This window comes from Suncus etruscus, chromosome 18 (assembly GCF_024139225.1).
Source record: "Suncus etruscus isolate mSunEtr1 chromosome 18, mSunEtr1.pri.cur, whole genome shotgun sequence".
NCBI classification, from domain to species: domain Eukaryota; kingdom Metazoa; phylum Chordata; class Mammalia; order Eulipotyphla; family Soricidae; genus Suncus; species Suncus etruscus.
In genome coordinates, this window is record NC_064865.1 from 3,656,186 (window position 1) to 3,683,901 (window position 27,716).

At 53.8% G+C, this 27,716-nt stretch overlaps 1 protein-coding gene across 4 annotated transcripts; it reads left to right on the forward strand.

Annotated features, from left to right (window-relative positions):
- The first annotated feature begins 245 nt into the window (after positions 1-245).
- Positions 246-26,314, forward strand: TMEM63B (transmembrane protein 63B). 4 transcript variants are annotated; one of them, XM_049765483.1, is made up of 24 exons: positions 246-308; positions 9,717-9,899; positions 10,160-10,239; positions 10,617-10,655; positions 11,559-11,649; positions 12,496-12,533; positions 13,459-13,601; positions 13,681-13,732; positions 14,603-14,711; positions 14,990-15,060; positions 17,360-17,440; positions 18,009-18,132; positions 18,565-18,698; positions 18,783-18,920; positions 19,007-19,160; positions 21,084-21,190; positions 21,271-21,357; positions 21,516-21,581; positions 23,030-23,192; positions 23,735-23,840; positions 24,731-24,898; positions 25,027-25,142; positions 25,309-25,389; positions 25,549-26,314. In XM_049765483.1, exons 2-24 carry the CDS (start codon positions 9,741-9,743, stop codon positions 25,732-25,734), a joined length of 2,493 nt encoding a protein of 830 aa, XP_049621440.1. In that variant the 5' UTR covers positions 246-308; positions 9,717-9,740; the 3' UTR covers positions 25,735-26,314. The 4 variants fall into 4 exon arrangements, with proteins under 4 accessions (XP_049621440.1, XP_049621441.1, XP_049621439.1 ...); XM_049765484.1 differs by having other exon boundaries at positions 259-304; XM_049765482.1 differs by lacking the exon at positions 246-308 and adding an exon at positions 1,854-1,869.
- The last annotated feature ends 1,402 nt before the right edge of the window (positions 26,315-27,716 follow it).

Below are 27,716 nucleotides of genomic sequence, written 5' to 3' on the forward strand. Positions count from 1 at the left end.
CTCCGGGGTGCGCACGCGCGACTTTCCGTCTGCACACGCGCGCCGCCGGATTCTTGCCCCCATTCGCCCGGTCTGCGCGTGCGCCTACGTGCGGCGCCGTGAGGGGCGTGTCCTGAGAGGCCACGCCCCGCGTCCCTTCCTCGCTCCTTCCGTTTGCCCCCTCCCGCCCCAGACCCCGCCGCCGCCGCCGCCGCCGCCGCCGCCGCCGCAGGAACCCGGAGCGCTCGCGCGGCCTCCTCCGCCCCCAGCCCCGCCCCGCCCCGAGCCGGGGCCCGGAGCACCCGGAGCGGAGTCTGCGCCTGGGGTGGGTGAGTGAGCGACGGACTGCGCGACCCCTCCCTCGGCACCCCCTCTTGCTTGCCTTGCCTCGCCTCGGGGGAAAAAAGAAGAAAAAGCGCCCCCTCCCCCGGGATCCAGATGTGCCAGATGTGCGCATCTGGCCAGATGTGCGCCCCCTCCCGCCCCTCGGGAGAGCGCGAGGATCGGGACCCCTCCGTCACCCCCATGGCGGCGCCCTCCCCTCGCCCACCTGCCCTCCTCCCCGTCCAGATGTGCCAGATGTGCACCTCTGGCCAGATGTGCACCCCTTCCTCTACTACTACCGACACCCCTACGGGGGTGCACTCGCCCACTGCCTGCCCCCCGTCAGGTGCACTATGGTGTTTCCCCCATTGCTGCTTGCTCCTTTGCTAGCTAGGGTCCAGCCGTTACCCCCCCCCCTTGAGGGTTTTGGGAATTTGGGGTCTCTAAGTCTCCGCCGCTGCCGCCCCGAAGATTAGACTCCTTTGCTCATCTCTGATCTATCTCCCAGGCCCCGGCACCTCCCTCCCGCCCCAAAATCAGCCCCCTCCCCGAGGTAGGCCTGGGGTGCATGGATGCTGGCTCAAGGCCGGCCGCTGTCCCCCCAGTCTTGTCTGGGGACTGCTACAGAGGCAGCTGGTCCTCTCTTCGAACCCCCACACAGTGCGGTTCATTCATGGCCCGCCTGGGCCTGCGTTGGAGGGACGCTGGAGAACGGGGTTCCACCCAACGCGGAACCCCGGCTCTGCTGGGGCAAAGGCCCTGCTAGGGGAAGGAGGCCGCGCTTTAGTCCTGTCCTAGCCCTGCCGGCCTGCTTGCCTGCTTGCCTGCCTGTCTGCCTGCGAGACTGCCGCCTAGGGAGGGAGGGCACCGAGAAGCTTGAGAGCCTGTTCCCCCAGAAAAGAGAAGGACACTTGGGGAGTGCACGGGAGAGAGAGGTCAGAGCTGCCATCTGCCTAGGTCCTCTTCCCCCTGGTGAAGGTCTGGCACGCTCAGCAAGCCACTTCACCCATCCCGGGTGGGCACAAGGGGTAAGGCCTCTCACACCCCAATTCCAAGCAGAGCCCTGCCCAGGGTCTGCATTAGACTGGGAAGAAGGAGGCTATGCCCTATCCTTTCCTTTCTAAGGAGAGAACCCCCCCCCCCAATGGGAGGATAGGAGGGGGAGTCAGGCTTCCAGCTGGGATGCCCTGGTCCCAGAGCTGTCAGTCTTTCTGCCCTCCAGAGTTCTAGAGGGTCCAAGCCCTGGCATGCCCCATGGCACATGCTGGAGCCTGCTTTGGCTCAGCCAACTCTGTCTTGGTCCATGGGCTGGGTGGGTCAGGATATCGCAAGACAGAATGTCGGTGGCAGGAGGGGGCCTGGAACCCCCTTTGGGAGAGCTTACACATTTCCCTCCAATTATAAACAGTGTTGGGAAGCTGGCTTCCAATTCTAGCTCAGCTGTGTGACCTTGACAAGTTAACTTGACTTGTCTGAGCCTTGGTTTCCAGGGGAAAGTGTCTTGGGTACCACCTCCTCACGAGATTTCACAGAGACCGAAAGGTCCGGAGCCTGGCACCCCGCCTGGTAGGTGATCGATAACTGGGCCTCTTCTCTGAACTTCTGACCCGCCAGCCCCACCACCCCACCCCCAGTCTGCTGCGAAGGGATGCCATCAGGGATGTTTGTAGGGCTTGGGAACATCCCCTGCTTCGCCTTGGGAGTTCCAAATCGGTGGGTAAGCCTTGAAATCTCAATAAGAAGTCCATCCAAAACTGAGGACTGTAGCATATCAAATTCTATTATTATTGGGTTTTGGTGCTCAGCAATTACTTATGGCTCTATACTCAGGCATCACTCCTGACCAGATCCAAGAACCATATGGAATGCCCAGGATCAAACATGCAAGGCAAACACTCAACCCACTCTACTGTCCTTCTATGTTTTATTTTGATCCCTATTTTCCTCCACCAAACCTTTTTTGTTCTATATGTTATTGGTACCAATGTTTGTTTTTATTCTTTTTTACATCCGATAAATTACCTTGAATTGTATTAGGAGCTTTATATAATCCATCCTTTTTTTGTTTTGTTTTGGTTTTGGTTTTTGGGTCATACCCTGCAGAGCTTAGTGGCTACTCCAGGCTCTATACTCAGAAATCGCTCCTGGCAGGCTTTGGGGACCATATGGGATGCCGGTATTCGACCACAGTCCTTCTGCATGCAAGGCAAATGCCCTACCTCCATGCTATCTCTCCAGCCCCATCATTCATCTCTTTAATTCTCAAAACCATTACACAACTGAATTCTTTTTTTTTTTTTTTTGGTTTTTGGGCCACACCCGGTGACGCTCAGGGGTTACTCCTGGCTATGCGCTCAGAAGTCGCTCCTGGCTTGGGGGACCATATGGGACGCCGGGGGATCGAACCGCGGTCCGTCCTGGGCTAGCGCAGGCAAGGCAGGCACCTTACCTCCAGCGCCACCGCCCGGCCCCACAACTGAATTCTTAAGCCACCACTAGACAGATGAAGGAGAAAGGCCCTATACGATGTCATGATTTTCCCAGGTCAGATGTCAGCTGTTTCAGGCCCTGTTGCCTGTCCCCAGGCTATTCTCTCAAAACCTAAAAGCACCAAGTCAAGGCTAAAGGAGTTGGGGGAATGTAGGGATGACTGGGAACCCTTGGCCAGAAGGGTAGGCAAATAAGAAGCAAATAGGGTGTGGCAGAATCTTTGGGGGCAGCCCCTAGCTTCCTCGTAGTATCAACTCTGGTTGTCCAAAGTAACAGAGAGCAGCAATTGAGAGCATAGATTTGAGCCAGGCTGCCAGAGTCCAGAGCCAAATCCATCTGCTGGGCTGTGTGCTGTTACACAGTTAAGCACCCTCTCTGAGAAAGGGAGTCTAGTGAGGTTTATACAATGCTTTTGACAGTGCCTGACACAAAGTAAGAGCAAAATAACTAGCTGATAAATGTATTCTCTCAACTTTAATCCATATTTGTTGGTGCTTAGGGGGAAAAGGGGGCTGGTGCGAGAAACCTGGGCTTTGTTATTGAGGCACATCACAGGCCTCTGCATACATTTTGGCCCTACCTGCTGCAGTTGGTCTGGATATTGCAAGGACAGTAGTATGGTTTAGTTAAAGATCGTAAAACTGAGGCCCAGGTTACTTAGTAACCAAACCCTTCCTCCTGGGCTCAGCAAAACCCACTCCCTCCCAGTGCCCGCTTGACATCCTGATGAGCTAGCTCTACATGAAATCTTTCTGGCTGATTCTATAAGAAAAAGACTCGAACAGGGGCCGGGTAGGTGGCGCTGGAGGTAAGGTGTCTGCCTTGCAAGCGCTAGCCAAGGAAGGACCGCGGTTCGATCCCCCGGCGTCCCATATGGTCCCCCCAAGCCAGGGGCGATTTCTGAGCACATAGCCAGGAGTAACCCCTGAGCGTCAAACGGGTGTGGCCCAAAAACCAAAAAAAAAAAAAAAAAAAAAAAAAAAGACTCGAACATCCAACTTCCTGACCCCCCATCATGTACACCCCTCTTCCTGCTAACCTACCAGCCAGGCCTTCGCTAAAAGTCAAGTCTCCCTTCAAGTCCCTCCACAGCACTCCAGCTGAGGTCTCAGGGTCAGACCAGCATTCCAGGGTTCAGCTGCCTTGAGCTGATGCAGCCCTGGGGAGTGGAGAAACCACCGCTCTCCCCACCCCCAATAATCTGCCTCTGACTTCGCTACTCTCCCTGAGGCCTTTGAGAGCAGCTGCCCAAGATGAAGTAGCCCAGGCTCCCGCCCCCACAGTCAAGAGCTTGGAGCAACCCTGTCTGGGCACAGAGCCACCAGCCGGTCCCACCCTCGTTACCTGCCCTTCATCTCCGGCCTGGGTCCCCTGTTTCCTTCCATGTGGAAATGGAGTAGTGAGCCTTCCTTCCACCACTGTGCGGTTTGCAGGGACACTATGCTTGGCCACAAAAGAGAGAGTGAAGACAGTAACAGATGCACAGACTGGCATCCATTCAGACCATCCCTACACCCTACTAGGTTCTCTTCAGATAGAAGCTTCCAGAAAGTTCCACCTGCCTTTCTAGAGTGGAGAGAATGAGGAGGCAGGTACTCCAGGAAGGTCGAGCTCTTTATATAGTGGCCTGGTTGGATCCTGGCTTGGAGTTGGTGAGAGAAACAGACGATGAGTGGGAATGGACTTTATTGGTTTTTCAAAGATGTATTAGACTGGAGGATTCGGAAAACTACTGTAGAGGTACCCCAAGAACCAAGATCCTGATTCCTACCTTTTACCACTGCTGCTGCTCTGGAATTCCGTGAACTTATATTTACATATCAGACATGACCCTCTCAGAGATTAGCAGCTCCCCTCGCTGCCCCTGACTCCCACACACCTTCCCACATATTCCAATATGCCTCATACCTTTAGCTCATCCATGTGCCTGCAATGCCCCGAACACTGTCGGTGGTCTAGAGTCCTGTTCTAGGCACCCCAGGAAGACTCGCTCTAACAGCAGTATGTTTCGGAGAAGGCCCCATCACTTGTAGGGGCCCCTTTGGCCTTCTTTTTAAAATGCCAGTGCCTTACCAGCCTGGCTGATAAGAACTGAATGGCGCGCGCGCGCGCGCGCGCGCGCGCGCGTGTGTGTGTGTGTGTGTGTGTGTGTGTGTGTGTGTGTGTGTGTAAAGGGATTTAGGATAGCTGGGACACAGACCTCAGACACTCACGCCCATCATCACTTCCTTAACCCACCTCTCTTTTTGTTGTTGTTGTTGTTGTTATTGTTGTTGTTTTTTATTTTTTGGGTCACACCCGGCAGCACTCAGGGGCTGCTACTCCTGGCTCTATGCTCAGAAATTGCTCCTGGCAGGCTTGGGAAACCATATGGGATGCCGGGATTCGAACCACCAGCCTTCTGCATGCAAGGCAAATGCCATACCACCATGCTATCTCTCCAGCCCTCACCTCTCCTTCTTTAAATTTATTTTACTAAATTTTGTTTGTTTGGGGGGCCACACCCAGCAGTGCTCAGGGGTTACTCCTAGCTCTGTGCTTAGAAATAGCTCCTGGCAGGCTTGGGGGAATCATATGGGATGCCGGGATTTGAAACACCGTCCATCCTGGGTCAGTCACATACAAGGCAATCACCCTACCGTTGTTGTGCTATCTCTCCAGTCATCCCTCCTTTTTGGTTTTTGGGCCACATCCGGCGATGCTCAGGGGTTACTCCTGGCTCTCTGCTCAGAAATCACTCCTGGCAGGCACGAGGGACCATATGGCATGCCGGGATTCGAACCACCATTGGTCCTGGGTCAGTATTTGCAAGGCAAACACGCTACCACTGTGCTATCTCTCCAGCCCCCACTCTGTTTTTTTTTTTAATTAAATCACAGTGAGATAGAATTAAAAAGTTGTTGGTGGTTGACTTTCAATCATACCATGTTCCAAAGCACATACTATCATCAGTGCACATTTTCTGCCACCAATATACCAGTTTCTCTCCTGTGATTCCCCTCAGTCTGACTATGGCAGGTACTTCACACACAACACCCCCCCATCCCACTTGCTTATTTTGCTTTTAGGCACTGTGGTTTGCAATATTCTTACTGAAGGAGTACCATGCATATCACTTTGCCTCCTTTCAGTAACAGTTCTTGTCCAGAGTGATCGTAATAGTTCCTTCTTTTTGTGTGTGTGTGTGGTTTTGGGGTCAAACCCGGCAGTGCTCAGGGGTTATTCCTGGCTCCAGGCTCAGAAATTGCTCCTGGCAGGCACGGGAGACCATATGGGATGCCGGGATTTGAACTGATGACCTTCTGCATGAAAGGCAAACGCCTTACCTCCATGCTATCTCTCCAGCCCCCATAATAGTTTTCTATGTCCTAACTGCACCATCCTTTACCACTCCCCGTTCTTTTAGCAAGCTTCCTACCATGGACCAGTCCTCCTGGCCCTTCTTTCTGTCGTCTTTCGGTATTATTCTCACACTCTGTTTTTTTATCCTGAAAGTGAGTGCGAGTTTTCTTGTCTTTTCTTTTTCTTTGGGCGGGAGGGTCACATCTGGCAATGCTCAGGAGTTACTCCTGGCTCTACACTCAGAAGTCACTTCTGGCAGGCGCAGGGGACCATATGGGATGCAGGATTTGAACCAAGATCTATCCTGTGTTGGCCGTTTGCAAGGCAAACACCTTACCACTGTGCTATCGCTCCGGTCCCCCGAGTGTGATTATTCTATGTCTGTTCTCACTGCTTTGATTCATTTCACTCAGCATGATACTTTCCATGTCTATTCATGTATATACAGATTTTGGTTTTTTTCTAACAGCTGTGTAGTACTCCATTGTACCATAGTTTGTTTTTTGTTTTTGTTTGTTTGTTTGTTTTGATTTGGGGCCATACCCAGCAGCGCTCAGGGGTTATGCCTGGCTCTGCGCTAGTCACTCCTGATAGGCTTGGGGACCATATGGGATGCCAAGAATCAAGCCAGGGTTCGTCCAGGGTTGGCTGTGTGCAAGGCAAATGCCCTACTGTGCTGTGCTAGTGCTCTGGCCCCAACCACAGTTTCTTTATTCATTCATCTGTTTTAACTATTTGGATTCCCAGATTTTGGCTATTGTGAATAGTGCTGCAATGAACATAGAAGTAAGCGTAGATGCCTTTTCTGCATTGTGTTTTTGGGCCCCTAGAGTATATTCCTAGGAATGCTGTTGTAGGATCAATGAAAGCTCAATTTCTAGTTGTTTTTTTTTTTGAGGAATGTTCATATTGTTTCCCAGAAAGGCCAAGCCAGTCAACATTCCCACCAGCAGTGAATGAGAGTGTGTTTCTCTCCACATCTATGCCAGCACTTGTTGTTCTTGTTCTTTGTGATTTGTGTGCCATTCTCTGTCATGTGTTTTAATTCTATTGTTTTAATTTGCATGTTTATAATGATTAATGATATGGAGCATTTTTTTCATGTGACTTTCAACCATTCTTTAAGAAAAATAAACAGATTTTATTTGGAGGTACTGAGGAAGGGCAGGGAAAGGATAAGAAAAAGAGGGAGTAATGAGTGATGCACTCAAGAAAGAATACAGGCTTCTCCAAAAGTGGAGAGAACCCTGGTCCACATCCAGCATGAAAGCATGAAAGTCCGCATCTCAAATCGTGAGATGCAGGCGATGTGCTCGGACGCCATCAACTCAGGCAGCACTTGTGCACTGACCATTGGTGTTTCTTTTTTGAGGAGATTTCTGTCCATTTCTTATTATTTTTTAGGGTTTTTTTTTTTTGTTCTGTTTTGTTTTTGTTTTTGTTTGGCTTTTTTTGGGTCACGCCCCGCAGCGCTCAGGGGTTACTCCTGGCTCTCTGCTCAGAAATCGCTCCTTGCAGGCTGAGAGGACCATATGGGATGCTGGGATTCGAACAACCGTCCGTCCTTCTGCTCGCAAGGCAAATGCCCTACCTCCGTGCTATCTCTCCAGCCCTTGATTTTGGTTTTTGGGCCACACCCAGTGATGCTCAGGGGTTACTCCTGGTTTTGCACTCAGAAATTGCTCCTGGTTCGGGGGCCATATGGGACTCTGGGGATCAAACTCAGGTCCGTCTTGGGTCAGCCACATGCAAGGCAAACACCCTACCGCTGTGCTATCGCTCCGGCCTCTCTTCTTATTTTTTGACAGAGTTGAATGCCTTTTTTTTTTGTAAAGTTCTACCAGTGCCTCATACATCTTTGATAGTAACCCCTTGTCAGATGGATGTTGGGTAAATAATGTCTCCCATTCCACGGGCAATCTTTGTATCCTGGTCATCATTTCTTTTGAGGTACAAAAGCTTCTTATTTTAATATAGTCCCATTTGTTTATCTTTTCTTTCACTTGTCAAGCTCTCCTATTATCATTATTCACCACCGCCCCACTGCCATGCTGTCAGGGATCAAAACTAGGGCCTCACAAATGTGAGGCATGTCTTGTACGCCCTAGTCCCTAACCCAGATCTTTTAAATTTACTGCAGTCCAGGGAAACACACCTGCACTCCAGCTTTCCCCTCTATCTGAGAGTTAGTACTCCTTAAAGGGGGTGTGGAGTGTAGGCCAAAGATTGAGTATTGGTCGGTGGGAGGGACCCTCTGAATCTGAGGGCTGGTGGAAGCTTTCTCTAATTGTTCACAGACCCAAGGTTGTTGTTCTCTTTGTCTGGTTTTCCTGTCTTCCCTGGGGACCTCCCCCCCACACCCTCACACACAAGGCAGAGCTTCATTATTGTCAGCGAAAGGGGCCCCAGAGGCCCTCCAATGGAGTGGGTGTGGGGCGGCTATGCTAAGCCACACTTCTCCGCCCTGGAGTCTCCCCCAGAGCCCTGCTCTGCTCAATCCCTAGGCACTTACAGAACCCCAGCATCTAGGCTCACCACCCTTTGCAGAAAGTGAGACTGACAACTGGACAGAATGAACCAGGGCTCCTTCTTCCCCTCCTATCTTTGCTCCTAGAGCTGGCCCACTCCATCCCGCAGTGGCAGTGATGGGGGCAGAGGGCTTACTTGGGCATGCCAAGGGCCCCCACCTATTCTCCTTTACTTTGCCAATGGAAAAGCTCCCTGGAGGGCACAGCATTCCCAGTCTGCCCTGTTCTAAAGGCAAGAACAGTGCACTCTGGGAGCTGTAGTCTTCACACCATTCAGGTGTCCTCGCCACCACCACCACCCCACCACCCCTGTGCAGAAATAGCTGGAGAGAGATGGGGAAGCTGAAGGGCTGAGAGGGATCCCTGGCATTCTGAAGCTGATTTAAGCCACTTACATTGAGAAAATGATGAGCAAAGTTGGAAAGTCGCAGCAAGTGAGATCATGCCATTTTTTTTTTCTAAGAAGGGCAAGAGAGATTAGGATGAGGTTGCTGATTCCTGTTTTGTTTTGTTTTGTTTCCCTGACTTAGAGGCCCTTCTCTTAGCCTGAGATCACCCCTTATCTTCCCTTGGGTTCAGCTCTGCCCCTTGCCAGGCAGAAAGATAATCTGGAAAGGGGGACAGAGACTGTGTGTGTGTGTGTGTGTGTGTGTGTGTGTGTGTGTGTGTGTGTGTGTGAGAGAGAGAGAGAGAGAGAGAGAGACAGAGACAGAGACAGAGACAGAGACAGAGAGACAGACAGAGAGACAGAGAGACAGACAGAGACAGGGACATAAAGACAGAGAGCACAGATAGGCACAGGGATGTGGTAGTAGAAGATGCTAGAGATCTCAGACAACCTCCAGCTCAGAAAAACCATCCCCCTAGTCCAGGCCTGGCCTGTCATGGGATAAGCTTTCCTCAAGCCCAGCCCTTATCTCTGGAGGCCAGAACTTCACCCATATGGGGAACCCAGAGATCGGCTCTCACCGCCCCCTCCCCACACCCACCCTGCCAGACCCTTGAGAAGGTTTGAGGTCAAGAAACCAGCTGACGTCTCTCCCCTCTGCCCAGGAGGACCATGCGGCAGTAGCAGTCATGCTGCCCTTTCTGCTGGCCACGCTGGGCACCAAGCCCGTCAACAGCAGCAACCCCAAGGACTATTGCTACAGCGCCCGCATCCGCAGCACCGTGCTACAGGGCCTGCCTTTCGGGGGCGTCCCCACTGTGCTGGCTCTTGACTTCATGTGCTTCCTTGTGAGTGCCTGCGGGTCACCCTCCCTCTATCTCTCGTGCCCTGAGCATAGCTGGCTGACCCATGTCATAGTGCTGGCTGCCCTACTGCCCAACTTTATGCGGGAGGGATCCCCAGTCCCCAGCCCAAGCCTGGCTTAACCCTTTACCCAGTCCAGGGGTCACCTCTTCCCAAGTTAGGACTCGGACCCATCTACTCCTGCTCTCTTGTCCCGTCAATGGGTAGATGGCCTCCTGCCTGCCAACACCCCCTTTCCCTTCAGGCTCTGCTGTTCTTGTTCTCCATCCTCCGGAAGGTAGCCTGGGACTATGGGCGGCTGGCCTTGGTCACAGACGCAGACAGGTAAGAATCTAGGGCCCTGCATGCATTTGCACACACCAACACATACATGTACAGTTACAGTGTGTTGTGCACAAATCACACCAATATATTTCGTTCACATGTACGCATGCCTTGGTATACTTACCTGTACGTGGGAACATGTATGCATAAATGTGTGTCTGCGTGTGCTTATGTTTGTGCGTGTGCGCACCTGCCTTCCATGCTCCTCAAAGCAGGAAAGAGCCCTTTCTCATGCCCCTTTGTTGGAGGATGAAGAGAGATGAGTCCCAAAGTGGGCCTGGGGAGCCATGAGGGGCCCAAATTGGGACGTTGTCCTTTGCCGGTCCTCAGGGACCCTCTTTCCTCCTCCACTAACCCTGTCTGTTCTCTGTCCTCAGGCTTTGGCGACAGGAGAGGGACCGAGTGGAACAGGAATAGTATGTGGGCCACCAGCCCCCTCTCATCCCCACTAAACCAGCTTTCCCTTTCTTCTCTCATGCTTCTCTTCCTGCCAAGTTGCTGGATTCTTTTTTGCAGTTTTCTCCTCTGCAGGCTCATGTTTCGGATTAATGCAGGCGGTGTGCTTTGTAGAGCGGGGGGCTCCCCAGATTTGTCTCTGCCACCGTCCCTCCCCCATACACACACAGTCACACAGCCTCTCTGGCTCCCCTCCCAGTACACCTGGCTCTGTGGCTGATTGACTGGAGTCAAAGGCCTCGGAAACCCACAGTACATCTACCTTGCCGGTGGCAGAGACAATGTTGGGCGTCCCCGGTGGCTTTCTATCCGCTAACCACTAGTTCTTCATATTCTAGGGTTCCCTGCTCATCCTTTCTGGAGGCTTAGGAAGGGATGCTGCCCAGGAGATTGCAGTCTGGCCCTTTGTGTCTCATCAGCATCTCTGTCTAGGACTTGAGTTGGAGTTGCAGCAGCTGCTGGGGTCAGGGAAAAGAGAGAGATCAGGGGTCCACCTGGAAAATATCCTCTGGGGCCCTTTATCCCCAATCCTTCGCTGGTCCTTCACCTGCCCATCAACCTCTGCAGAATAGCAACTCTGCTGGCCAGCTCTGGAACTGCAGGCCCACTCTCTTGGGAAGTGGGGTGCCCCTGACCAAAACTTACCAGGGCTGTCTCTGGAGTCAATGTTCCTATGTCCCCTGAAGGGAGAGACTGCATTTAAGGGGGGAGAGGTAGGGCACTTCCCGCTTCAGCCTCTTGCGCTTTCTGTGCCTTGTCTAGTTCCCTGGTGCCCTGGAGTGGGGGTTCACCTGCTTGGTGCCTGTTCTCAGGTGCTCAAATTCAGCTGCTTCTTTGCTCTCTCACCCCTCTCCAATCCCCAGTGTGGCCTCAGCTATGCACGGAGATAGTCACGACCGGTATGAGCGTCTCACTTCTGTCTCCAGCTCCGTGGACTTTGACCAAAGAGACAACGTGAGTGCACCCCCCTCAGATTTATAGTGACCCCCCTCATCCTGCCTCTAGTGCCCAGAGTTGAAGACCCATGGGACATGGCCTCCACAGGGGAGAACTTGTCTAGAATCCTGGGGAACAGCTTCAGGACCCAGACGTGCCCCCCACCTCCTTCTACCTTCCCTGTAGCAGGAATCCAACTGATTCCTGAGCCAAGTCCTAAACTTCTTCAGATTTCCCGCACCACAGCTGAGCTCTAAGTGCTGAGTGCTGAGGATGCCTTTATGCCTTAGATTTGGCTTTCGAAGCTCCTGTGAGCCTTCCGTATTGGCCTAACAAAGCATCCAGAAGCTGTTCAGGATGAGGCAGGTAGAGCCCGAGGTCTGTCTGTTGCTCAGAGCCGAGCAGCTTCAGCCTGAAGACAGTCATCATAGCCACCCTTACATCCCAGTTCTCATTAAACCCAATCCTTTGGGGGATTTTTATAGGGGGGCCACACTCAAGGGACCATGTGGGGTGCCAGGAATCAAATCCAGATTGGCAGCATTGCAAGACAAGCAAGTACTTAAATTGCTATCATGGCCCCCACCCCTGTGCAATGCTGCAGGACCCCCCACTCTGTCCTATGCACAGCGCCACAGGACCCCTGCCCCTGCATGTCAAGCCACCCTTCGGGGCAGCTTGCTTCAGTGTTCAGGAAGGATTGGCAGAGAAACCAGAGTGGTGGCAGTGCTCTGAACACAGGTCCTGTTGCCTTTTCTGGGGACGGGCTAGGTTTACCCCATGTAGGTAAGCCACAGTCCGGAAATGACTGTGGGGGCACGGGCAGGTGAGTGAGGCGACCACTGACCACACTCTGTCTCACAGGGTTTCTGTTCCTGGCTGACAGCCATCTTCAGGATAAAGTAAGTCAACAGTCTGCTTGAAAGAAAATAAAGAGGGAAGAGGAAGACAAGTGGCAGAGCCTGCCCTCTCCCTGCCAGGCCCAGAGGCTGTAGTGTTCCCAGCCAGCCCCACACTCCAGTTGGAGGGGGACCCTGAACTAACCTCGATCCCCATCACCCATAGAGTCTTCTCTCCAACTCAGGCCTTGCAACCAGGCAGGCAGAGAGCAGAAGGCAGAGGTGCAGATTAATCTAGAGGAGAGTAGGCAGTGAGCACTGGGGCAGCAAGCTAGACTCTCCCAGCCCACCCCCCAGTCCCCCCACCCCAACAGCACCCATGGGTATTTTCCTGACCCAGTGCTCCCTTACCTTAGCTCCCTCACAGGCACCTCTTCCCCCCTTTTATAGCCCTTATATTCCCTATTTTTTCTCCCACTTGCTTCTTTCACTCCTTCCTTCCCTCCTCCCCTCTTCCATTCTCTCCTTCCTCTTCTCTTCCCCTCCTACCTCTCCTTCTCCTTCTTCCCTTTCTCTACTTCCCTCCTTCCCTCTCTTCTTTCCTTCCTTCCCCATCCCTCCTTCCTCTCTTCTTCTCTCTCCTTTCCTCCTCCTCTCTATCCCACCCTTCTCCTCCCTTTCCTCCTTTCCCTTCTCTCCCTTATTTCTCTCCTCCCTCCCTTCTCCTGCCATCCTTCCAGTCTACCTCTCCTATCCCCCTTTTTATCCCCTTTCTTGCCCCACCCCTTCTTTTTTTCTCTGTCTCTATCCTTCCCTTCTTCTGCCCTCCTCTCTCAGGATTATGGGACCTGGCCCTTTGAGACAGACCTCTACTGCTGCCCAAGTGGCTAGGACCATGGTCTTTGTGGGTTTGGGGTGAGCAGGGTAAATACCCTGTGGCCACTCTTGCTCTGGCGCCCTCATGGCTCCCCTCTGTCCCACTCCACAGGGACGACGAGATCCGGGACAAGTGTGGGGCCGACGCCGTGCACTACCTGTCCTTCCAGCGGCACATCATCGGGCTGCTGGTGGTCGTGGGTGTCCTCTCCGTTGGCATCGTGCTGCCCGTCAACTTCTCAGGGGATCTGCTGGGTCAGTGGGGTGCAGGCGTGGGGGCACTGAGGCCAGACTGGCCTGTGCCCTCACCTGCCTCCCTTCTCCCCTCTCCCAGAAAACAATGCCTACAGTTTTGGGAGAACCACCATCGCCAACTTGAAATCAGGGTAAGGCTGGGAGCTGTTGGATGAGATTGGGGGGAAGGGGGCTCCAAGGAGAGGTAGCTGGGGGCCCCAAGAACTGGGTGCAGGTGCCTAAGAGGTAGATCCTATGAGGCCGTCCAGGGATAAGCAGATGAGGAGGAAGGAGTGATTGATGAAATGTCCCCAAGCCAGATCCTTAGCACCACTGCCTTCCCCTTTAACACTGCGGCTGTGGTCTGGGTGGCCCCAAGTATCACCAGGCCTATGCTGAGCAGATCCAGCCTTTACCCCAGGACCCTCCTCTATGCAACATGGGGATGACCCCCTATAAAAAGCCAAAAGGAGGGGGCTATCACAATAGTACAGCAGGTAAAGCACTTTCCTTGCACACTGTCTGTCCGGGTTCAACTCCCAGGACCCCATACAATCCCCTGAATTCTGCCAAGAGTGATCCTTGAGCACAGACCCAGGAATAAGCCATAAACACCACTAGGTTTTACCCAAAAAAGACAAACAATAGGGACCAGAGTGATAGCACAGCAGGTAGGGTATTTGCCTTGCAGGCTGCTGACCCAGGTTTGATCTCTGGCATCCTAACTGGTCCCTAGAATCTTCCACAAATGACTTCTAAGTGCAGAGCCAGGAGTTACCCCCTGAGTACTGACAGGTTTGGCTCAAAAACAAGCAAACAACCCCAAATAATAAAAGGAAAAAAAGCCAAGAGGAGGCAGATGCAGCCACCCTCTGGTTGGCTGTGGCAGCAGACAGATATGGAGAGCTGAGCTGGGGGACTTGCAGCTGGATTGGGTCAGTTTTGGGTCTAAAGGGTGATGGGGCAGGAAAGGTCGGGGTGCGGGGTGCACACTGCGGGCTCATGCGGCCCTCCGCTCCCAGGAACAACCTGCTGTGGCTGCACACGTCCTTCGCCTTCCTGTACCTGCTGCTCACCGTATACAGCATGCGCAGGCATACCTCCAAGATGCGCTACAAGGAGGACGACCTAGTGAGAAACCCTTGTGGCCCCTGGGGAGGGAAGGGAAGTACGGGGGCTGCACCCTCCAGGCCCCAGGTGGGGCATGATGGGAGAAGGGCCCCTGTCCTCCTGTGCCACCGCCCTGCGGGGTGTGTGTGGCGAGGACACCCACTCTCTTAGACCCTCTCCCTTCTTCCCCTCTTTCTCTCGTGGACCTCACTGGTCCCCAAGCCCTCCATGTACCTGCTTGGCTCTCGCCAGCTTCAGGCCCAGCCTTAGGCAGGCACCCCACTTCCATCTCTCTCCAGGTGAAGCGCACCCTCTTCATCAACGGAATCTCCAAATACGCCGAATCCGAGAAGATCAAGAAGCATTTCGAGTGAGTGCTTGTCCCCACATCATCCTTGCTGATCAAGCTAGGAGCAAACTCCAGTGCAGTGTAGGGTGGAATGGGGTAGGAGTTCTCTTCCATACAGAGGAGAAACATGGAAAGTGAAGAACTCCCCAGCTCTTAAGCAGCACCAAGTTGAAGGACAGGAGGCAGGTGACTGCCTACTCCATTCCAAAGGGGGAGCGATAGTACAGCAGGTCGGGAAGTTGCTTTACAAGCAGCTAACCCAGGTTCAATGTCTAGCACCCCGTATGGTCCCCTGAGCCCTGCCAGATGTGATCCCTGAGCTCAGAGCCAGGAGTAACCTCTGAGTATCTCTAGGTGTGGCCCCAAAACAAAATAAAACAGAAACAGGGTTCCCAGACTATAGTTTGGGTGTGCATGTCTCTGGGCGTTTTACACTTCTAGGGAGGAAAGACCCACCTGGATGCGAGGGCTCCAGGTGGCAGAGCCATCTGTACACGGGCAGTCCCCGTCTGTGCAGGCTGCCCTCTCTGCAGGCAGATTCAGAGGGTGTGAGGACAGGATGAATGAATGAAAGGCCCCGAGGCCCAGGCAGGCCCGCACCTGGAGGTCGGCTAGTCCAGGTTTCTGCCAAGAGCTGTCTGAGGTCAGTGAGGGGCCGGCCCAGAGTCCTTCTAAGGTCCAGCTCAGTTTCTGTCATGGTCTAGATCCGCTGTCGCTGTTCAGGGCGAGGACAGGGTTGGGAATCAGTGTCTGGTCATAGTCAGACTCCAGACCCCGGGGCTTGGGAGAGTGAGGTGGAGTCAGTGAATGGACAGTCATTCACACAGCCTGTGTCCACTGGTCACTTTCTGTGACCCACAAGTATATCAGAAATGGCCTCAAGATATTCCAAGGGGCCACAGTGAAGATCATGTTAATGAGGGACCGTAGCTTGAGATGGGGGCTTGGGGGCAACCAGTAGGATAGAAGAGGCACATACCAGGCTGGAAGGGACCCAGTTCAGGAGAAGGCTGAGAAACTCAGATCTAGAGCAGAGCTGCTAAAACTCAGGGGGAAGGGGACCATGGAACTGAAGCTGGGGTTCATGAGAGACTTGGCAGTAGAAAAACGTGTCTAAATGTGCAAAGACAAAAAATGTCTCCAAACTCAGACATGTCAGTGAACCCAAGCTGTTTCTGGCATCGCTCACCCATGTTCCATTCTGGAAGTGTAAAGGGTCGCAAAAGTTTAAGAAAAGTTCAAAGGAAAGGTAAAGTTCAAAAACAGTTTAATTTTGGGAGGGGTTTGGGCCACACCCAGTGATGCTCAGGGGTTACTCCTGGCTCTGCGCTCAGAAATTGTTCCTGGATGGGGCCCGGAGAGATAGCACAGCGGCGTTTGCCTTGCAAGCAGCCAATCCAGGACCAAAGGTGGTTGGTTCGAATCCTGGTGTTCCATATGGTCCCCTGTGCCTGCCAGGAGCTATTTCTGAGCAGACAGCCAGGAGTAACCCCTGAGCAACACTGGGTGGGCCCAAAAACCAAAAAAAAAAAAAAAAAAAAAAAATTGTTCCTGGCTTGGGGGACCATATGGGACGCCAGGGGATCAAACCTAGGTCCATCCTGGTCAGCCGCGTACAAGGCAAACACCCTACCACTGAGCTATCGCTCCGGCCCCTCAAAGAAAAGTTTAAAGGAAAAGTTTACGAATCCTTGATCTGTGGCTACAGAGAGGACACAGGGCTCTGTACGCAGAGCCACAGAGTGCAGTGACTGCCTGTTGGGTCCCATTTACACCTTGATTGGTTATCGATGGATCCTCCAAGAGCTCCCAGAATGAGAAATTGATTCCCAACCTCCTATCCCCTTGTAGGGGAGGAGATCTTGGTAGTATTTATCCGCAGCAAATAATGTACACAGTCAGGAGGGTAAAGGGGTAAAAAGATCGGATGCAGAGTCCTTCATCAGCCTACTCCCAGCTCCAAAAAACACCTGGAGCCAGCTAGTAAACTCTGCCAAAAGACCTGGCCAAGCACCTCGCTCCCAGACTATTTATTAAGCTCTCAACAGCGCCCCCACCTGGAAGGTAGAAGGTGGGACAACAGGCAGAGATAATATTCTTAATGGAAATGCTTTCAAATATAACAACTGCCTCCATGACAAATCCTGGCACCACCAGGAGTGGCCTTTGAGCACTGCTGGGCGTGACCCCCTCCAAAACCAAAGAATGAGAGAAAGAGGGTGGGGGTCTTGAATTTGGGGTGTATGCCTGGAAGTGGTGGCTGCAAGGGGGGCAGGCAGCTGGGATCCTTGTGGGAGACCCCGCCCAAACTGTATTTCAGGGAAGCGTATTCTAACTGCACGGTTCTTGAAGCCCGCCCATGTTACAACGTCGCTCGCCTCATGTTCTTGGATGCAGAGAGGTAACGGGGGTAGGGTGCATTTCCTAGGGGCCCCATCCACGGGGATGCGAGCCCTGGAGCTTGGGTTATCATAGAAGGAAGGGGGACCAGAGCAGTAGTACAGTGGGTAGGGTGTTTGCCTTAAATGCAGCACCCACAGGTAAAAACCCCAGCATCAAATGTGATTTTCAAACATAGAGCTAGGAGTAACCCCTGAGCACTGCCAGGTGTGGCCCAAAAACCAAAAAAAAAAAAAAAAAAAAAACGGGGGGCTAGCAGCATCCCATCTTTGGACATAGTCTTCTTTAAAAATAAGTTTAGGCCCAAAAATTTCCCTTTCAAGCTCCTGTTCTTGCTTGATCATGTACATTGCTTGCTTGTCTCTTTGTCTTTGGACAAGCCTGTTCTCTTTTGTCCCTGGGAAGAGGGGTCAAGTAGGGTGAGCCTGGCCTGGGGACCTCCCCACTGAACTTGGCAGCTAAAGCTTCCCCTGAGCACACAAACTCCTTCCTGGGTGCTGCTGTCCATGACCCCGGGCAGGGCTCCCTTCAGCGATCTGGACAGAGGTGATGGCCTCTGGCTCCCACAGGAAAAAGGCCGAGCGGGGAAAGCTGTACTTCACAAACCTCCAGAGCAAAGAGAACGTCCCCACCATGATCAATCCCAAGCCGTGTGGCCATCTGTGCTGCTGTGTGGTTCGAGGCTGCGAGCAGGTAAGGCGGCCCACCTGGAGGGAATTGGGGAGATGGATGCCAGCAGAGATGTCAAGACACCCCAGCCAGGACAGCAACATTCATACGCAGGCTGGGCCTATATGTCCCGTATGTCTGTATGTCACAGTCCTGGGAGAAATGGGTACCTCCTGGGCTAGAGTTTGTCCCTTCAAGGAGCAAGTTCTCAAGCCCCAAATACAGAGGGGCCCAGTCTGGGGGAACCATCCTGCTCGATACTTTTCATTTCTGGGGTGGGAAGTCCTTCTCTTGGTGGCTCTGGGTTCAGTTTCCACATCTGTAAGAGGCAACTGTGATATCTGCTTCATGGGACAACTGGAGTTTGAGCTCACGAAGCCATGCTGGGGAGAGGGGCAAGGAGAACCAGGGTCCCCAGTTCTGCACCCAGCACAGCACCCCAATGCCTGTCGGCAGGTGGAGGCCATCGAGTACTACACAAAGCTGGAACAGAAGCTGAAGGAAGACTATAAGCGCGAAAAGGAGAAGGTCAACGAGAAACCCCTGGGCATGGCTTTTGTCACCTTCCACAACGAGACCATCACCGCCATGTGAGCTGCCCTTCTGTCCCCGGCCCCAGCCCCTGGCCCCTTGGTGGGTGCCGGCATCCCCATAACCTGTGCCTGTGCCCCCAGCATTCTGAAGGACTTCAACGTATGCAAGTGCCAGGGTTGTACATGTCGTGGGGAGCCTCGAGCCTCATCCTGCAGCGAGTCCCTGCACATCTCTAACTGGACTGTCTCCTACGCCCCTGACCCCCAAAACATATACTGGTGAGAGGGGAGGGGCCAGGCAGGAGGAGGATCCTTTGGGGGATCATGGTCCCCAATAACCACAGCGAGCAACTCTTGCTTCTCAGGGAGCACCTCTCCATCCGCGGCTTCATCTGGTGGCTGCGCTGCCTTGTTATCAATGTCGTCCTCTTCATCCTCCTCTTCTTCCTCACCACCCCGGCCATCATCATCACTACCATGGACAAGTTCAACGTCACGAAGCCTGTGGAGTACCTCAACGTGAGGCCCTGTCCCCTCCCACTCAAGGGAATTGCACCTTCCCTTGGTTTCCCACCTTAACCCCCATACTCTGAGAGAGGCCCCCCTCAAGTTTGTACACCTCAAGATACCTGAGGGCAAGAGAGAGTGTCCAGCCATAGGTCCAGTCCTCACTATTCTAGGACCTTCCAGGCATTTCTTTCCATCTACCATGACCTCACCAAGAAGAGTGGAAGGTTCGAGGCATTCAGATAAGAGCCTGTCAGAGGAGTCCATGATGAGTCAAGACAGAGCTCTAGAGGCCACACATTTGAGGTCCTGAGTTTCACCTCCAGTACCACATGCTCCCCCAACCCCCAGAAAGCCTGGCTTAGTATCACCAGGAATGACCCTCCTGTGTCCCTTATTAAAACCAATAATGGGGTGGCCGGAGAGATAGCATGGAGGTAAGGCGTTTGCCTTGCATGCAGAAGGACGGTGGTTTGGATCCCTGCATCCCATATGGTCCCCTGAGCCTTTCAGGGGCAATTTCTGAGCATAGAGCCAGGAGCGCTGCCGGGTGTGACCCAAGAACCCAAAACCAAAAAACCAAAATAATGAGAGTTAAGAGTACTTAGGCAGAAGAGTGGGAGGTGCGAATGGATGTGCATAGATATGTATGATGTGTACTTTCTGTTTGGTGGAGGGGTTATTTGTTTTTGTTTTGTGAAGCAAGATGTTTTTTTATTGAGACTTATTTAGAAAGATACGAGGGTGTAAAAGAGAGAAGTGTGGGGATTGGAGAGATAGCATGGAGGTAGGGCATTTGCCTTGCATGCAGAAGGACGGTGGTTCGAATCCCGGCATCCCATAGGGTCCCCCGAGCCTGCCAGGAGCGATTTCTGAGCGAAGAGCCAAGAGTTACTCCTGAGCGCTGCCGGGTATGACCCAAAACCAAAAAAAAAAAAAAATGATAGAGAAGTGTGTGTTCAAGAGAAAAGACGAGCTTCTCCTGAGTGCAAACAAGCAAGCCAAGAAACTTTGGAACAAACAGGGGCCTGGAGAGATAGCACAGTGGCGTTTGCCTTGCAAGCAGCCGATCCAGGACCAAAGGTGTTGGTTCGAATCCCGGTGTCCCATAGGGTCCCCCGTGCCTGCCAGGAGCTATTTCTGAGCAGACAGCCAGGAGGAACCCCTGAGCACCACTGGGTGTGGCCCCAAAAACCAAAAAAAAAAAAAAAAAAAAAAAGAAACTTTGGGACAAACAAGCAAGATACATGCTTAGGGGAGAACACAGGCTTGAAGACCGAGCTGTGTGTAGATAGCTTAACCTGCTCCACACACAGCAAACCCCCGGAAACCTCCATGTTCAAAGGAAGACAGTTTGAAGATCACAGTAGAATAACAGTCACAGATAAGACCTAGATTCCTGGGGCCCGAGAAGTGGGTGCTGTGAGTGGGGTATGCATCTAGCCCAGGTTCTATCCCTGGCATCCCAGATACTCCCCCAAGCTCCGATAGGAATAATCCCTGAAAGCAGAGCCAGAAGTTAGCTTTGAGCACCACCAGGCATGGACAGCAACCACCCCTGCCAATGAAAAGAGGCCCAGAGGCCCTGGATTTAACTCCCCCTTACTTCCTAGCTGGAATCACCATTAAAATTCTTGCAGGCTGGGGATAGTGGTGGTGGTGGTAGTGGAGGGTTGCCTTAGTTTACTCCTCTGTAAAATGGGGCAGTGCCACCGTTGCCAGAATCCATACAGGCAATGCTTCATCATTGCCTGGCACTTAGTGGGTACTGAGCCCCCTACTATCCTGGGGGTTGTTTGGGTCTGGCCCTCCCAAAGCTGCTGAACGTCTGTCTGACAGGGGTCCCTGAGAAATATGAGGCCCCAGCCTCAGTGGAGGAGGGCTCAGTGGCCCAGCTGTCCCTCTGACCTGACGTATGTCCTCTGTGCCCTGCAGAACCCCATCATCACCCAGTTCTTCCCCACCCTGCTGCTCTGGTGCTTCTCGGCCCTGCTTCCCACCATTGTCTACTACTCTGCCTTTTTCGAGGCTCACTGGACGCGGTGAGACATGGGAGAGCCCAGCCCTGGGAAGCCGCCTGGGGACCGTGTGCTGACCCATCAGTGCTTGCCTTGTACTGCAGCTCCGGGGAGAACAGGACCACGATGCATAAGTGCTACACCTTCCTTATCTTCATGGTGCTGCTGCTGCCCTCTTTGGGGCTGAGCAGGTGAGTCAGAGCAGATGGAGCCCATCGTGGAGTCTGGCCACCTCCAGGCCTCCTAACTGCCCTGCCCTGGGTCTAGAGTCATCCCCAGAGGCCTGTGAGTGGGGTGCCCTGGGCCAATCCAGCCCCCGCCACACTGCCCTCTCACTTGCTCCTTCCAGCCTGGACCTCTTCTTCCGCTGGCTCTTCGACAAGAAGTTCTTGGCCGAGGCTGCAATTCGGTTTGAGTGAGTGGAGGAGCCCAGGGCAGAGGAAGGGGAATGGAGGTGGTGGGGGTTGGTGCTGGTGCATACCAATCCACATTGCCACAGGAGGGTGGAGACGGGGTACAGCGAAGTTCTTATACCCCCTCTGGCAGGGTACACTCAAAACTGCATCCAACGTGGATGTGTTCAAAGGGAAGCCCTAAGGCATATGTGGGGGTTCATTCTGGATTCTGGGGTCACACTCTAGGAGTTTTGGGGTTTAGGACCCATTTCATGGGAAGCCCTGGGACTCCTCTTGGGAACAATTGGGACACTGAGCTTGTACTAAAGAGGTGGGGAAGGGGTGGAGGCTTATCTCTGATGCTCTCTGGAGCCTCTATAGATTTTTTTTTTTTTTTTTTTTTTTGGTTTTTGGGCCACACCCGGCGGTGCTCAGGGGTTACTCCTGGCTGTCTGCTCAGAAATAGCTCCTGGCAGGCAAGGGGGACCCTATGGGACACCAGGATTCGAACCAACCACCTTTGGTCCTGGATCGACTGCTTGCAAGGCAAACGCCGCTGTGTTATCTCTCCGGGCCCTATAGATTCTTTTTTATATTTGGGTTTTTTTTCCACTTGGGGTCACACCTGGTGCTTAGGGATTACTCCTGGTAGTGCTCAGGGTACCATACGGAGTGCCGGAAATCAAACCTGGGTAGGTCGTATGCAAGGCAAACGCCCTACCCGGCTGTGCCATCACTTTGGCTCCCTGTGGAAGGATTCTGAGGTGTCTCTGGAGGACTCTGGGCTCACATTCTGGAGTGTTCCAGGGTGCAAGTTCTGGGCACCTCGGAAGCTCCAAGGTATTATTCAGGGGTGTGACTGGAGCTGGCAATGGGCAGAGACCTGCACTGGGGAATCCCTTTGAAGAGACAGAAGGGCACTTTCTCAGGGCACCTGTGATGAATGGGTTTATAAGTCCTGGGGTGGGGGGGAGTGTTACTCTTGTGCCCTGAAGTAATCTTGGGCTCACATTTGGGGTACTACCACGCCGGTACTGACAAAGTCTCCTGGACCTCCCAAAACTCGGTAGAAAGGGGGGGTCTGGAGTTCATATTGGGAGGACTCGAGTTCTGCTCTAAGTGGGGGGAACTTCTGGGTGTTCATGGGCTCACACTCTTTGAGGTCTTTGGGGTATTCACTTTGTGGGGTCCTCTGTGAGATCTTGGGACAGTCATGTCCCAGGACAATATTATTTGTGGGTCCTAATGGGATGCAGATTCTAGGGGTGTTGGGTCACACTGGAGCTGTGTCCACTCACACGGAAAGGGCTGGGACTGACCTTGGGGGTGTCAGCTGACTCTGGGCTTCACACTGGGGGAGCTTGGGGGTGCCGGTGCCGGGGTGGAGTGTGGGTGCAGATGTGCTCTACTGTCATGTCATGCTGGTGGTGACCCCACGAGTCAATGCTGGAGCACGTGGTGCCCACAGGTGCGTCTTCCTGCCGGACAACGGCGCCTTCTTCGTGAACTACGTCATTGCCTCGGCCTTTATCGGCAACGCCATGGACCTGCTGCGCATCCCGGGCCTGCTCATGTACATGATCCGTCTCTGCCTGGCGCGCTCAGCGGCCGAGAGGCGCAACGTGAAGCGGGTAGGGCCGCCTGGCTCCGCGGCGGCCTGCAACGGCCCCTGGTGGGCTCAGCCAGAAAGTGCAGCAGTTGTGGGCAGCTGGGTGGGAAGGGGGGTGCTTGGTGGGACTGGGACTTGGAGGAGTTCCCAGCAAACTAAGGCAGTAAGTCGACCCACATGTCTAGCAGTGGTTCTGCAGAGCCAACTCAGGAGGCCCTGACAGTCCTAGGATTGATTCTAGGATGGGAGTTTGGGGTGGGGTGGAATTGCAGAGCAGGTCCCTAGACTAGGGTTTTCTTCTCCTAACCTCACACAAGGACTCTGGAGCACCCCATCCGTCCCTCAGGCTGCCTCCCTCTCCCTGCTGATCTGCCACCTGCCAGCCCCCCAACCTTCTCAAGGCCCTTCCTGCCGCATTCACAGCTCCCTCTGCCACAGCTCCTTCCACATGCTTGAACACCCAACCCCAGGCTTCCTTCCTGGCACCCTCCCCGCCTGCCCTGTGCCCTCCAGGCCGCTCGCCCGCCCCTCCCTGAGCCACCCTCCTGCCCATCTCCCCCCCAGCATCAGGCCTACGAGTTCCAGTTTGGCGCAGCCTACGCCTGGATGATGTGCGTCTTCACGGTGGTCATGACCTACAGTATCACCTGCCCCATCATCGTGCCCTTCGGTAGGCACCGCCGCGCCGGGACCTGGGCCCTGCTCGGGGGGACCCAAGACCTCACTTGTCCTGCCCCAGTAAGCAGGCCCCCCCGAGTGGACAGGGCCCCGGCTGGGAGGCCGGCCCGTCAGGCCTCCCGCCCGGTCCCTGGCCTAGTCGGGGGTCTGGCCTGGAGTGGGTGGAGGGGGAAATGCCACGACATTCAGGCTGGAGCCCGCCAGTATGCTGGGCACCTGGGCAGTCACCCCAACACAGCCATCTCCCCATACTCAGGGCCTTCACCCACCAAGGTGCACACACACTCCCCGCCAAGACTCATACCACCTGTCCAACAGATACTTAAGTTTAGGAGAGGCCTTGGGACTCCTGGTTGGGTTTTGTCCCTTGCCACTAGGGAAGACACCCCCTGTTGAGGCAAACTTGGGCCAAAGGGCCCCCTCTTCTGGAGAAATCTCACCGTTTTCTTCCAACTTTTGGGTTCCACTGTCCCAAGCAGGTCCCAACCCCTTCAGTAGCCTCCCTGATATCAAAGGTCCCACTTGGCCCACACAACCACATCTATGACAGAAGCTCCCACCGCCCTGAGCCTCCAGGGACGTAGACTCAGTCTCCAGGTCGCCAATCTCCACTAACAGACAGGCAGAAACAAAGGCTGGGCTCTGCGACGGATGCCGTTGGGTACCACTGGCAGGCTCCCAAATAGGAGTCCTCGCCTCAAAAGGGGCCTGGGACTGGGTGGGCAACACAGAGGTGCCTGCTCTGCCATCCCAGTCACTCGGTAATGTGATCCGCCTCTGTCAATGGAGCCAGTGGGCTCAGGGGCGCCGTCCTGGCAGGTGCCAGGGGATGGCACGCAGCAGGGCGCACTGGTTCCGAGGGTAGGGCATGTGCTCCTCCAGGGCTCATGTATATGCTGCTGAAGCACCTGGTAGACAGGTACAATCTCTACTACGCCTACCTGCCGGCCAAGCTGGACAAGAAGATCCACTCGGGGGCTGTGAACCAAGTGGTGGCCGCACCCATCCTCTGCCTCTTCTGGCTGCTCTTCTTCTCCACCATGCGCACTGGTGAGGGCCGCCAGGCCCCAGGCAGGACAGGGCAGTCCTGGGTGAGGGGGGCACATGGAGGGGGCGGGGGACCCCAGAAGTACCCCCAGAGCAGCAAGCGAGGCGCCACCTGTGGCTCCCCTCTCCAGGCTTTCTCGCCCCCACGTCCATGTTCACATTCGTGGTCCTGGTTATCACCATTGTCATCTGCCTCTGCCATGTCTGCTTCGGACACTTCAAATACCTCAGTGCCCACAACTACAAGGTGGGGGACACAAGGTCATGGCGGGGAGCAGGGAGGGGATGCTTGAGAGCTAAGGGGTAAGGGAGCTGGGTGCTGTGTGGGTTGCTATGTGGGGTCGTGGTTGTGGCTGAGGATGGAATGGCAGCAGGCTTCCCAAACACTCCCTGACTCTCTGGGCCCCCTCAAGATTGAGCACACGGAGACAGATACCGTGGACCCCAGAAGCAATGGCCGGCCCCCCGCTGCTGCTGTTGTCCTCAAATCTGCGGTGAGTACCTTGATTCAGAAGGGGGCTCGACTGAGCCTCATTCCCAAGCAGGGGTCCTGCCAGGTCTTCTGGAGTGGCCTTTGGTCTCTGGCCTTGGGCCAGGGGCTGCTTCCAGCCGCTGCTGGCCTGAGCATCCCGGCACCCCCTCTCCCACCACAGAAATACATCGCTCAGGTGCTGCAGGACTCAGAGGCAGATGGGGACGGGGCTCCCACCAGCTCGGGGGACGAGCCCCCCTCTACCTCATCCCAGGATGAGGAGCTGCTCATGCCGCCCGATGGGCTCACAGACACAGACTTCCAGTCCTGTGAGGACAGCCTCATAGAGAACGAGATTCACCAGTGAGGGGGGCCCTGGAGGCCGCCCCACCGTCCCACCCCATGGACACTAAAATCAATGCTAATAATTTATTAGGCCTACAGCCCCCTCTGGCCCCTCCCCTGCTTTCATTACGGTATTTCAAACCTGGGGGTCTCACTGCTCTCCCTAACCATGGAGGGAGTGAAGAACTGTCCCCAGCCTCAGTGAGGAGAGCCCCGAGCCGGCCCCGGGGCAAAGAGGGGTATGGACAGGGCTCCCCCAGATCAGTGCCCCCCAGGCTAGTGACAAGGTAGAGAAGGGTTGATGAGAGCCAAGAAGGTTACCCAGTGCCGTGGCTGGAGACCTGGGGTGGGGGGCAGGCAGATCAGGGGCCCGCCCCCCAGTTCCTTCCTCCCTCCCACTGCCCCCTGGGATCTGGCACTCCAGGGAGGTGGAGCCCCCAGCCATGAGCAGGGAAGGGGTGCTGAGTGGGAGGAAAAGTCAGGCCCCAGTGGGGCAGGGGGGTGGGGTGGGGGTGGGCATGGCTGACACTGGAGAATGGGTTTTGCACTGTTGTTTTTGTTTTTGTTTTCCTTTAAAATAAAAATGGACAGAAAAGCTCTGAGGCAGGTGTCTGATTTCTGTGGTTGCCTCAGACCTGACCTGTTCACCCGCTGACTCACAGACCCACTCACCACACTTACACACATGCATTCACGCATTTCCTCACAAACTCTCATATATACACTCTTCAAACATTCAAACATTTCCTCACAAACTCTCATATATACACCCTTCAAATATTCTCTCATATATACACTCTTCAAACACTCATATACACTCCCTTAATCACATATAGCTGACACTGGGAAGAATCTTTAGAGCCTCAGTTTCTCTATCTAGGAGAGGAATATGACAGGAAGGGCCTGTTGGGTTTTACCACCCACCCACCCCCACATCTTTTAGCACTATCTACACTCAAACCTACAGCAGTTTGTGGGGCCCCACAAACTCACACTGTGGGTCAAGGAAATGAGCCCATTCTGACCGAGAGCCCACAGTAAGGCAGATGCAGGGCAGAATCCTGTGGAGGTTTTGGAAGGAAGAGAAAGGAGGAAGGGAAGAACTCAAAATGGACTGGATTGGGACAGTATTACAGTAGACCGGGCATTCGGTTTGCAACACTGCTGACTTGAGCACCCCATACGCTCAAGCAACCCAGTACCTCCTATGGTCCCTCGAGCTCTGCCAGGAGTGATCCCTGAGCACAGAACTAGGATTAAGCTCTGAGCACTGCTGGATGTGACAAAAAAAGAAAATCGATTATGGGGGCAGAGAAACAGTACAGTAGGTAAAGTTTTTTGCTATGCATGGGAATGACCCCAGTTGGACCCTGCACCTTAAGGTTCCCAAATCCCACATCTTTGGGCTCTTCCATGAAATCACTAGCCTGATTGGTCCAGAATTCCAGGGCTTGAGCCAGGTTCTAAGCACTACTTACAAGCTCTGAGGAGAAAAAAATGGGAGACTGGAGGGATAGAACAGCTAGCAGAGCACTTGCCTTGCACATGGCCAACTGAGTTCAATCCCCAGCATCCCCTGAGCATCCCAAGAGTAATTCCTGAGAGCAGAGCCGCAGAGCCAGGAGTAACTCTTGAGCAATGCCAGATGTGGCCCAAAGCCTCAGGGGAAAAAAAGACAAAAGAAATCTAAGATGGACAAGTCACTTCAAACTTCATTCTAGACCCAATATGATAAATTGCATAGTAAAATCGCCCCCACTAGTGCAAGACAGTTTACAGTTGCCATGGCAATGGCCAGATGATTACACTAGTGTAACTGCTAAATATGAATATAACTAGACTTAGTGGCCCCAACATTTCCCCTTTCTTAGAAATACCATAAATATTACATAGATTTACTTTATTCCTGTGCCTACATAACCTGAAACGTTGCACAAGGAGGGCTACTTGTTTTCTGATACATGACTGGACACTGGGTCTCTAACAGACCTTTTCCTAGACGTC

Coding starts and splice junctions, on each gene's coding strand:
- TMEM63B (XM_049765483.1), top strand. CDS start 9,741: ATGCTGCCCTTTCTGCTGGCCACGCTGGGCACCAAGCCCGTCAACAGC. Junction 18,699..18,782: donor AACGAGACCATCACCGCCAT/GTGAGCTGCCCT, acceptor CTGTGCCCCCAG/CATTCTGAAGGACTTCAACG. Junction 24,899..25,026: donor CTTCTCCACCATGCGCACTG/GTGAGGGCCGCC, acceptor TCCCCTCTCCAG/GCTTTCTCGCCCCCACGTCC.